The sequence below is a fragment of the Colossoma macropomum genome, unplaced genomic scaffold (genome assembly GCF_904425465.1).
Source record: "Colossoma macropomum unplaced genomic scaffold, Colossoma_macropomum, whole genome shotgun sequence".
In the NCBI taxonomy this organism is placed as follows: domain Eukaryota; kingdom Metazoa; phylum Chordata; class Actinopteri; order Characiformes; family Serrasalmidae; genus Colossoma; species Colossoma macropomum.
In genome coordinates this window covers 52,583,450-52,595,236 of record NW_023494789.1, presented here as the reverse complement: position 1 = coordinate 52,595,236, position 11,787 = coordinate 52,583,450, and the positions used below count along the sequence as shown (strand labels likewise).

At 45.1% G+C, this 11,787-nt stretch overlaps 1 protein-coding gene across 2 annotated transcripts in view; it reads right to left on the bottom strand.

Annotated features, from left to right (window-relative positions):
* The window catches only part of raly (RALY heterogeneous nuclear ribonucleoprotein), a 102,761-nt gene that overhangs the window by 41,708 nt on the left and 49,266 nt on the right, over positions 1-11,787 (bottom strand). For both annotated transcript variants that reach the window (XM_036571616.1, XM_036571618.1), the window contains exon 3: positions 1-235. This exon is cut by the window's left edge and continues 28 nt beyond it. In XM_036571616.1, coding sequence (XP_036427509.1) covers positions 1-228 — 228 coding nt within the window. In that variant the 5' untranslated portion in view covers positions 229-235. The remainder of the gene's footprint in view (positions 236-11,787) is intronic.

Here is an 11,787-nt window from a genome sequence, read left to right as displayed (position 1 = left end):
GTTCTCTCCGATGACGGCCCCACGGGCGTGTCTCTCATTAGCATACTGAACGAAGGCGTATCCTTTGTGGACGGAGCAGCCCAACACGCGTCCGTATTTGGAGAAGATGGTCTCGACGTCGCTCTTGGCCACGACGGCTGTGTTCAGGTTCCCGATAAACACGCGCGAGTTGAGGGATTTGGGGTCGTTTTTATTGGTGATGTTGCTGGTCTGGACTTTCAGGGACATCTTGGCTCTGTCAGAAATGCAGAGAGCGTGTTGTTAATCATGTCGTCGTCGTCATCATCATCATCATCATCAGTACTCACTCTACCACTCGCTGGTAATAAAAAACATTTCAGCATTTTTCTGATCTATTACGTCAGAAGAGCTGCGCTGTGCCAACACACTGGAGAAGTTACTTTAAAAGTTCTTTTATCTCCTGGCACATATATTTTTTTTAAAGCTACAGAAAACAAAGTTTCCTTGATGTGGACCAACAGACTGTTTGTAACCCAATTAGAAACATTTGACTGAATGATTTCTCCTCCTGACTGATCCGCCTCAGATGAGCTTTAGCCCAGAGAATTCGGCGGCGTTTCTGGAGTCTTAACTTGCTCTTGTAGATGCAGAGATGAACTGTGTTAAAGTATTTTCAGAAATATTCCTGAGCCCATGTGATACATTAATTTCTGAATAAATATAGTGTAGTGGGTGACACCTCTGCCTTCTACACTGTAGACTGGGGGTTCAGTCCCTGCCTGGGTAAACACTCTACACTATACCAATAAGAGTCCTTGAGCAAGACTCCTAACACTGCCTTCACCTACCTGTGTAAAACATCTGCCAAATACCGTAAATGTAAATATAGAATAAAGAAATCATTTTGGATTAAACTATATTTATAGTTTTTGATTGTATTTTTTTATGTAGCACTACTGGATCTTTTTTCATCTGTTCCAACTTATCAAACCTTAGAAAAACCATGTCATGCAGCAACGGCTTGAAGTATTGTAATATTATGTTTTGGCCACATTTCCATCACACATCTACAATCACAATCTATAATATAGAATCTATAATATAGAAGTTTCCAAATGTTCTGTTCTTATCTTCAGTTCATACGTGTCCATATAAACAGCCTGTTTAACTGTAAGGGATGGAGAGAGGTCGGAATATGTTTGTTAAAATGAATTATGACTGTTTTTGCTAATTAAAACTACACAACTATTACAGGTGGAGTAGACATTCACAGTAACGTTGTCCTTCTCTCTCTCTCTCGCTCTCCCTCTCCCTCTCTCTCTCTCTCTCTCTCTCTCTCTCCCCCCCCCTCTCTCTCTCTCTCTCTCTCTCTCCCCCCCCCTCTCTCTCTCTCTCTCTCTCTCTCTCCCTCTCTCTCTCTCTCTCCTCCCTCTCTCTCTCTCTCCCTCTCTCTCTCCCTCTCTCTCTCTCTCTCCCTCTCTCTCTCAGAGTTCAGTCTAAAGCCACTGCTTCTTTATAAATGCTGCATTTTTGCTGTTTTTGCAGTAAATTTTTGTGACATTTGACTCTGATCACATGGTTCTGATGTTATTTGCTGCTGAACTTCGGCCCAAACCAGGAAGATAAAAGACCGTTTTAAAGTTCTGTCCTTCTGAAATGTCCTCAGCGAGCGTCCGTGCTGACGAGTGATGACCTTCCTGCTATATTCGGGCTCAGACAAAGAGATGAACTGAACTCAGTGCTTTTTCTTTCTTTTGTGATTGGCTCACACCAGCTCCAGCCCCGCCCACTCAGCTCTACTGTATACACACCTCACTTACCAGTTCATCTTAATATTGTATTGATTTTTATGCTGTTACACTGTTCATCAGCCTAATCACAGTCATAACTATGATCACTATGTTATGATATTACATTGTTTGGGCTGCAGAGTTGTGTGATCTTCGATTTTGGCTGATCTGTGTTGCAGTTCTATGTTAAAATGCTGTAGCGTAATTATGCATGACCCACTGTGCTGAACAGCTGGTCGCCTCCTACTTTCAATGCAGGACTTTATTAGATTTGTTTATTAAAACGGGCAACTGATGCCAGATTGGCCCATTAGAGAGTCAGTAATGGTATTTTTACTGTGTCTCTGATAGAAACATAAGTGTGTTTAATGAGTTCAGATTTTGAAAACTGCAGTTACTCTTTACATTGTGTTAAAATTTCATGATGGACCAACAGAAAGGGTCCAAAATTACTTGGAAAGGGTTGAGAGGGGTGACTAGTTGTTCGGTATGAAGATTCAAAATGAAGTTTACAAAATTCAAGTGCATATCTGATCAATGAATCAATTAAACCAATTAAAAAACACCTTTCAAACTATTTAAATTGCAATTCATAGTGTTTTACAAGCAAAAGGAAACGGAAGGAGAACGGAAAATGTTGCTCCAACGTTTGGAGACCAGAATGAGTTTTTTGCTTATATTTTCACTCTCAAGAAAAAATGTACAATATTGAAATGATTTAGAGACTAAAACACCCAGTTTAATGAGACAATAATAAAAATGGGTAGTTAAGGTGATTCATGATAAATAATAAATTAGAATATAAATTACAAGCAATAGAAAAAAGCTCTAAAGACGACCAGGCGGTGGCGATAAACTCTCGTGCTGTAACTGATGATGAAGCCGACTCAAAGTGGGAGCAGTTGGTATTTTAGCTGTTCTGAACGTTTTTGCTGTCTTTTGGAAAGAATAAGAGCTGAACCATGTTTAAACCCAAAATAATCCCCTGAGACAGTCAAAGTGTAGTGATTATATATTCAGTGACTGATTCAGATCAGTGTTTTAGGGTGTTTTTCCGGATCCATTTTATCCCGCTACCACAGAAAATCGGAATAATTTGTCCCGCTCCCGCCCGCACAGGTCCGTCAAGGCGAACTGACATGTGATATCTGACACAGTCTGTTCACAAACACAGGATTCTCTGCTGAAATAACAGGTCAGTCGTGGTCATCAGGCTCACTCTGAGTAACTGGTCATCAGGCTCACTGTGAGCAGGAATTACCGGGATTTTTTTTTTTCTCCAATTTTCTCCCTAATCTAGTTGTATCCAGTTCCACCCACTAGTTAGTCTCCCCCAGTCACACGATACCATCAGCCCTAGGAGGGTGAAGTCAACCACAGGCTTCCTCTGAGTTCTGTGAAGCTCCACTGCATCTTTTCAAACTGCCACTAACGCAGCGTCACTGTACAACCGAACGCGCTCGGAGGACACGCTGACCGCCAGATCTGTTACATCAGCTAACAGACGCCTGCGCTGGGTAGCATCGCGCTGAGTGATGGGGGAGACGGGGGGCATCCTGCCCACCCAGAGAGAGCGAGGACAACTGTGCTCTCTTGGACTCCCGGCCAAAGACGGCTGTAGCATCACCGGGGATCAAACTCGTGATCTGGTGAGAGAGCCAACATTAAGTTTATATGGTTTTGTTAAACTTTCATTGATGCACAAAAAAGATGGTGCCCAGTCTGTTCTCCACACACCGCAGCCTGTGTGAAAGCACTGACCAGTTAACATTGGCGCCGAAATGAAAAACAGGACTTTCTGCGCTGCTCTCGCCACACAGATGTGTGAATCAGGCCTGAATCGGGCTCAGCCTACGAGAATCTGTGTGTTGTGATCGGCTGCTTCACAGCTTCTTAGAATGACTTCATTAGCCTGACTAACCGTTTACCTTTATCATTTTATATTGTTTACACACATAATTTAGTGATTGCTTTACTCTATTTAACACGCTGCTCTTCACCTCTTGACTGTGTTTAAAAAAGCAGCAGACAGATGAAGCCAGTCCTGACCACTCTGCAAACCTGCACACAGAGGAGTGACGTACGGAACTGTGCAACTGATCCACAGATGGAATTCTTGTGTGTGAAAGCAAATCAACTATAATGAGCTCCTCCCCCAAAACAACCTCAGTCCTGGGTGCGGACTCAGGTATTCAGGACAGGTGTGAGAACACCCTTAGTGTGTCAGTTAATGTTCTGATGAGAACTCTAGAGCAGGACTGATCCTGTATCAGTCTACTGTGTGCTTTTCGTGTGTGTGTGTGTGTGTGTGTGTGTGTGTGTGTGTGTGTGTGTGTACACATTAATTATGCATGTGTCCGCATATCTTGTGGGAGGTGGAACAGATTTATGAACTAATTAAATGTATATCACTTGTATGAAAAGGCCAGTCAACATTTTCAGGGTTTCTAACAGGGAACTGAACGATTTCAGCACCTCCTGGTGCTGCGGCTGCCTAGAAGACACAGCTGGAGGTCAAGAAAGTGACCTTGTGGAGATTTGAGGCCTCAGAGCTGTGAGATTGTAGGATCAGTCAGTGTGCAGACGCACCTGTGTGTCTACAGACCTGCACATCACTGTTATTACAGCTTTACTCTGTAATGATCAAACAGCGTTTATACACAGACTACATCACCTTTAATCTGCATAAATCATCACTGCTCTCCTTCCTGTCCTCTCCGCTCAAACACTGACTCATCTTCAGACTCTTTCAGCTCTTTCGCCTTCTGTAAACAAATCAGAGTGTTTGTCCGTCTACAACTTTTGGTCTTCCTCTTCCTGGAGTGTCACTGTCTCAGAATCTCTGAACAGCTGAGTCCTGAAGTCTGATGTTTCAGGTTACAGTAGATCTGAACTGTGAGAAGCTCTAATGAAGATCTTCTGTTATGTCAGGCATTCAGTTCACTCTGAGCCCACTAGGGGGAGTCATGCACTTAGTTTCCTCACTGCCCCTGGAACTGAATGAATTCCTTCATCACCTTTACTACTGTGCTGACTGAATGAATGAGTGAATCACACTTCTTTTGGGAATGAATGAATGAATGAATGGGTGAATGAATGAGTAAATTCTTTGTCTCCTTTACTTTATTCTGTTTATTCTGTTTTCTCTCTCTCTCTGTCTCTCTCTCACACACACTCTCACTCTCTCTGTTGTCTAAGTTGAATAAAGCAGGCTAAGTAAACGAGTGTCTGAGGTAATGCTCTGTCCATCCTGCACATCTGTCTGTCTGTCTGTCTGTCTGTCTCTGACTTCCTGTTGGGGTTTGATGTCTTCCTTATTACTCAGAGCTTCACCATCATCTGCACAATAATTAGCTGAGTGGAATGAATGCTGACTGCCAGTGGACGCATGAAGGTCAGAGTGGATCATATTCTGCAGTAGAAAAGGAGAGAGAGACAGAGAGAGAGAGACAGAGAGAGGGAGACAGAGAGAGGGAGACAGAGAGAGGGATGACAGTATTGATTGTTCCCTCAGCTGCTTGAGTTATTGAGTGTGCGGTATGTGTGGCGGTATGTGTGTGGCGGTATGTGTGTGCGGTATGTGTACTGTATGTGTGGCGGTGTGTGTGTGCTGTATGTGTGGCGGTGTGTGTGCGCGGTATGTGTGGTGGTATGTGTGCGCGGTATGTGTGTGCGGTATGTGTGGCGGTGGGTGTGCTGTATGTGTGGCGGTGTGTGTGCGCGGTATGTGTGGTGGTATGTGTGCGCGGTATGTGTGTGCGGTATGTGTGGCGGTGGGTGTGCAGTATGTGTGGCGGTGTGTGTTGTATGTGTGTGTACAGTATGTGTGGCGGTGTGTGTGGTATGTGTGTGTGCGGTATGTGTGTGCGGTATGTGTGCGCGGTATGTGTGTGCGGTATGTGTGGCGGTGGGTGTGCAGTATGTGTGGCGGTGTGTGTGGTATGTGTGTGTGCGGTATGTGTGGCGGTGTGTGTGGCGGTATGTGTGGTGGTGTGTGTGAGGTATGTGTGGCGGTGTGTGGTGGTGTGTGTGAGGTATGTGTGCGGTGTGTGTGTGTGGCGGTATGTGTGGCGGTGTGTGTGCGGTATGTGTGCGGTGTGTATGTGTGGCGGTATGTGTGGCGGTGTGTGTGGCGGTATGTGTGGCGGTGTGTGTGCGGTATGTGTGGCGGTGTGTGTGGCGGTATGTGTGGCGGTGTGTGTGGCGGTGTGTGTGTGGTGTGTGTGTGTGGCGGTGTGTGTGGCGGTGTGTGTGTGGTGTGTGTGTGTGGCGGTGTGTGTGGCGGTATGTGTGGCGGTGTGTATGCGGTGTGTGTGTGTGGCGGTGTGTGTGGCGGTATGTGTGGCGGTGTGTGTGCGGTATGTGTGGCGGTATGCGCTGATGCTGGGTGAGAAGGCCGGCAGGAGGAAATACGATTACAAAGGCTGAATGTTTGCATTCACTGTCCACCTACCTTATATATACATATACACTCTGTCCACTTTTTTAGCTCTACTGACCGTATAGTTTCACTCTGTAGTTCTACAGCTTCAGACTGTAGTCCATCTGTTTCTTTGTTACCCTGTTCTTCAGTGGTCAGGACCCCCATGGACCCTCACAGAGCAGGTACTATTTGGGTGGTGTGTTAGTGTGTGTTGTGCTGGTACGAGTGGATCAGACACAGCAGTGCTGCTGGAATGTTTAAGCACTGTGTCCACTCACTGTCCACTCTATTAGACACTCCTACCTTGTCAGTCCACCTTGTAGATGTAAAGTCAGAGACGATAGCTCATCTGCTGCTGCACAGTTTGTGTTGGTCATCCTCTAGTCCTTCATCAGTGGTCACAGGACGCTGCCCACAGGACGCTGTTGGCTGGATATTTTTGGTTGGTGGACTATTCTCAGTCCAGCAGTGACACTGAGGTGTTTAAAAACTCCAGCAGCACTGCTGTGTCTGATCCACTCAGACCAGCACAACACACACTAACACACCACCACCACGTCAGTGTTACTGCAGTGCTGAGAATGACCCACCACCCAAATAGTACCTGCTCTGTGGGGGTCCATGGGGGTCCTGACCACTGAAACAGTCACTGATTAGTTATGAATACAGTTTACTGTACAGATCTGGTTTCGTTTGGTTTGTATTGCCAAACCAGTCAGAGACCGATCAGCTCAGATAAACCACTTCTCTGACCTTCTTCTCTCTCTTCTGTCCATTTTTGGATGGACACAACATAAAAACTGCTAAATAAACAGCTCCACCTGAGAGTGTCGCTGTTTACTTACTCTGCTTTTAATATCCCAACATCAGTGATCAGCGACAGCGCTCACGTTTATAAACATGTTTATATAATATTTATAAATATTCTGGCTGTTTTTTTACAGACCTGCTAACAGCCTGCTGAGCTGCTGATACGCTGTGTTAGCAGACCTTACAGAGGCTAATAAACTATATAAACTATAAAATATTTATCAGAATGAACATAACAGGACTTCACAGTCGCAGTGTGACTATTTACCTCAAACCATATTTGCATCTCTGATTTCTTCATATATAAGATAAGATAATCCTTTATTAGTCCCACAAAGTGCAATGATGTCCACATCTAGTGTAGGTACGGCCGTGTGCAAAAGTCTGGGCGCCCCGGTCAAATTCCATGTATTTGTTGATTTGTGAAAATAATTCCACGTCTCGTCTGCAGAGAACATCTACAGAACATTCTAATGTGCTGTCTTTTTACTGGATTTACACACTGGGGACCTAAAATATGGCCTATGCAAAAATAGAGATACTAAAATGAGCAGAAAAATGCCATATTTATGCACTTTCTCTGTACAGGACGTGTTTTTTTCAATTTGAAAACCACCAAAACAGGAGTTTCAGACTTTTCACATGACGGTATGGTTGCTTCGCGTGGTTATGGTTCATCAGGAATGTTCTCTCTCCACTAATAAAGCTCAAACAGTCTAGATTAGCTCCAAAAGCACATCAGATGCTGTGCTTACTGCTGTAAATGCACTCTAAACTCTGATCTGAAGTGACACATCTGGGAGAAAAACGAACCCGCAGAGTGATGCAGCCCCGAAAGAAGCCACAGCGAAGCCATAACGGGGAAAAGGGGACGATATTTCTTTGTTTGTCCTCAGAAAACCTCCTTCACTCTTAACTCCAGATGGAGGCTGAGAGGAACACAGCAGACCAAAACCAGACATCTTCGTTTACATAGATGCCTTCGTGGCCGGTCCTGAGAGAGAGAGGACTGCTTACCTCAGACTAGCCACAGGGTCCGTCTGCTGTCACTGATAAACTCTCTCAGTGGCTCCGCCCTTCCTGTTCCGCAGCAGAGGCGCATAATTAAAGAGGCAGGCTTCAGCACGGTGAACGGTGGCCCAGGGCGAGGCTGACTCTGCACATCTCCTGATGAACACAGCTGAACGAACAGAGCGGAGTGCTTTGTGGCGTTCGTGGCTCCGCTCAGCCGGAGGGCACGACACCGCCGCGCTGAGGCAGACAACCGGGAGATATCTCACCCTCAGGGGGCGCCGGAGTTCTCCTCTCGCCCACAGTTAATACAGATTTAATGATGTGAAGAGTGCGTGTTGTTCAGGGCAGAGAAGTAAACGTCTCACACGGTCACCCTCATCACCATCGCGAAACACATCGGCCGAGAGCTGCACGCTGCGAGCACCCTCACACGCCGGCTGTCGGGTGGCTTTTTTAGGTTTGTTTTTTAACTAGAATTCCACTGACTTTTCCCAAACTTCTGCATATTTAATTAGTCCGGATGTAAATAAGGGTGGTGATGGGAACAAGACGTCGATACAAACAAGGCAGCCAGCAGCTTATGTGTCTACACAGTAACATCTTGATCCTTTTCCAAGAACATATTTCATGTTCCTGATGTTCCTGAATTCTTCTAAATATCTGCTTATTTACATTGTTAAGATGTAAACAGAGCCTTTCAGGGGGGTTTGGTATAAAATGAAAACTGTTCACAGTGGTGGTGATAGGAACCAGACGTCCACCTCTAAAAGCTCCCTCACAGAAAGTTCCTACATGAAATGGTTATGAATTCACTGCCTGATGACTGAGACACTGTTTTATGATAGTTCTGAGAAGATTTTGAACTAAAAATGTATTTTTTTTTATTGAGATTTTGCACTGTTTTACCATCATCTACATTCCAGTTTTTTACCTGATTACCTGGACTTATTATCTTCTATCATCTGACTGTCATCTCTGCTCCTCTTTGACACTGAGTTATCTGGATTCTTTGGTTTGGATCTGAAGCTCGCTTACTGCCCGGTGCCTCTACCAGTCATGATTGTGTGGGTCAGTTTAGCCTTCGCTGTAATCAGTGTGTGAAATCCCCCCTGCTATTCGGGGGTCCCGTGTTCTGTCTGCTAACTCTCCATAGCGGTGCTGATGCTTCAAATGCAACACAACGTTTGGTTCAAGAATCCTTCTTCTGTAGAGTCTCTGTTCTAGTGCGGTTCTGCGCTCTTCCTCACAGTAACTGAGATCTTCCTCGTCTCCTCTTCTGTAGAGTCTCTGTTCTAGTGCGGTTCTGCGCTCTTCCTCACAGTAACTGAGATCTTCCTCGTCTCCTCTTCTGTAGAGTCTCTGTTCTAGTGCGGTTCTGCGCTCTTCCTCACAGTAACTGAGATCTTCCTCGTCTCCTCTTCTGTAGAGTCTCTGTTCTAGTGCGATTCTGCGCTCTTCCTCACAGTAACTGAGATCTTCCTCGTCTCCTCTTCTGTCTTCAGTGTGAGAAATGAGGAACAGTCACTCTTCACTCCAAACTCTTGGGAAACTGGGCGAGTTTTCAGATTTACAGATCTGCTGCAGCTCATTGTAAAGTGTTTCAGAGGAATCCGGGCAGAGTTACAGTTTCTAGGCTACGAAGGACCAACTGGGTGAACCAGTCTGCTACAGCGCCACCCTGAGGCAGAGCAGTGCTGCAGCTCTAGTTAGTTAAGAAGACCAGAGACAGAAGCTGATTGTTCTGGCATAGCCTTTAATCTGAACCCCCATCGACCCCCCCTCTGAGGACTGAGAGCTGATCTGTTCTCTGTTAAAGGCTGAAAAAGTGAGATTTCTTCTCTTTCCTCCTGTCAGAGAGCAGCAGTTTAAAAGGAGGGTCTTGTTTTGTTTGCAGTGAGTCCTGAATAATGCAGACAGGCACATTTTAGACCATCTGCTGTTTGAAAGTGCTGTAAACGTAGTTAGGCTTCACGCCATCACTGAAAAACACAGACGCCTCCTGAATTTTACTAGAGAGAGAGAGAGAGAGAGAGAGAGAGAGAGAGAGAGAGAGGGGTATGAACAATACACTGAGGCTATGTTTACATCACAAGCCTCATTTCTCATTTTGTAATTTTTGCTCAGATCTGATCTTCCTAACAGGACGGTTCACATTTGTGTAGGTCAGTGACTCAAATCTGACATTAACATGAATGAACCGGCGTCCAGAAACCGGCCGCACCTAATCAGTAACGCCACATGAACAAACCCTGTGCGTCATGAACAGCAAAGAGCCCGTTTACACCTGGTCACTTCCTGTGTCCAGTATCTGGATTGTATCCTGATGAGACTTTAGCCTCATGCATTCACACTCGGTAGTATGATTGACTGGGAGGGCTTTCGGTTGTACTAGGAGGGGTTTTGGGAGTTGTATATGGTTCTGAGGGTTCTGCTATTGTTATGATGTCAAGCTTATACAGTAGCAGAACCCTTTTTGGTGCTATATACAGCCATTTTCAAACAAGTTCTATATAGAACCATATACAACACGTTCTCCAACAGTCTGAAGAATCATTTCACCATGCAAAGAACCCTGACATGGTTCCGTGTAGAACTCACGGCTCTAAATAGAACTGTTACCCTTATTAAAGAACCCTCGAAGAACCCTCTTTTTAGAGTGTGTAGTCTAAAGCCGTCCTACAGTAAAAGTATTGTTCCAGCAGCGAAATAAAGCAAAAGTAAAAATAACTTCTCAAAACACAGAAGGAAGAGTAACTTCAGGATCCACTGCACGTTTTTAGAACATCTAGCATCTTTCAGTGCAGGAGCTACAAAGGCTGAAACTGGTTCCTTGTTTGAGGAACACTGAGGGGCCAGAATGCAACAGCTGCACCATTCAAGCTGGAACAGACAACTGGGTTTAATTTGCTGGGGAACAAACGACGAATAGGAACTGAAGTTTGTTAGACTCTGTTCTTCTCTTTTGGATGTTTTGGTCTAAAATAAAATGCTAAAGCTCCAAAAGTGAGACGAGGGATCAACAGTAAAGCAGAACAGGAGCTGAACCTACACAACAGAATGAAATTAAACCCAACAAAGCAGAAATAGGAACAAAAATCAAAACTGACTCATTAATCTGCTCGAGTAGAGGCATGATCATCACACATCCATCAACATTGTACGACTGAATGCAGCGCATTTATGCAGATCTCCACCAGCAGGGCTTCTGATTGGCCTTAAAGGGGCTGTGATCATCAGAGAGACTCGTACAGAACTAAACCCAGTGGATTTTTATGTAGGCAAAGTAAAATACAGACTCAGTCTAATTCATTTTCATAGTCTAATTCATTTTCATAGCTGCGTAATCTGAGCAATAACACGATGTTTGAATCTGCTGGAGAGCCTGACCTGCACATTAACCTGACTTACATGAGATTTCATTACACCCCCATCTTGTAATTGGTGGGTTCTTGCCCCACCCCCTCGGTTCCTCCAAGGCCATTCATCATTGGCTGTTGTTCCCGCCCGTCTCAATCACTTTGCTTTCCTCCCCTTGTTTGGGCATGATGAACGAGCTACAGAGACCCTCATCTATCTGCTAGGCAGCTCCATTTATCGCCGCGGCTGAAAAATAGATGGTGTATGAAGTGTAATTTGGTGCTGCAGCGAGGCCGCTGTCCCTCTGGATGTGTCGAGGGACTTTGATTAAATCCTTCTTATAGGAAATCAATACATTCCTCATTAGGCCTCTCCTTCCAGCAGCCAGGCCTCTTTCCCTTGTACACATCAGGCCCACGCAGAGAGGGGGGG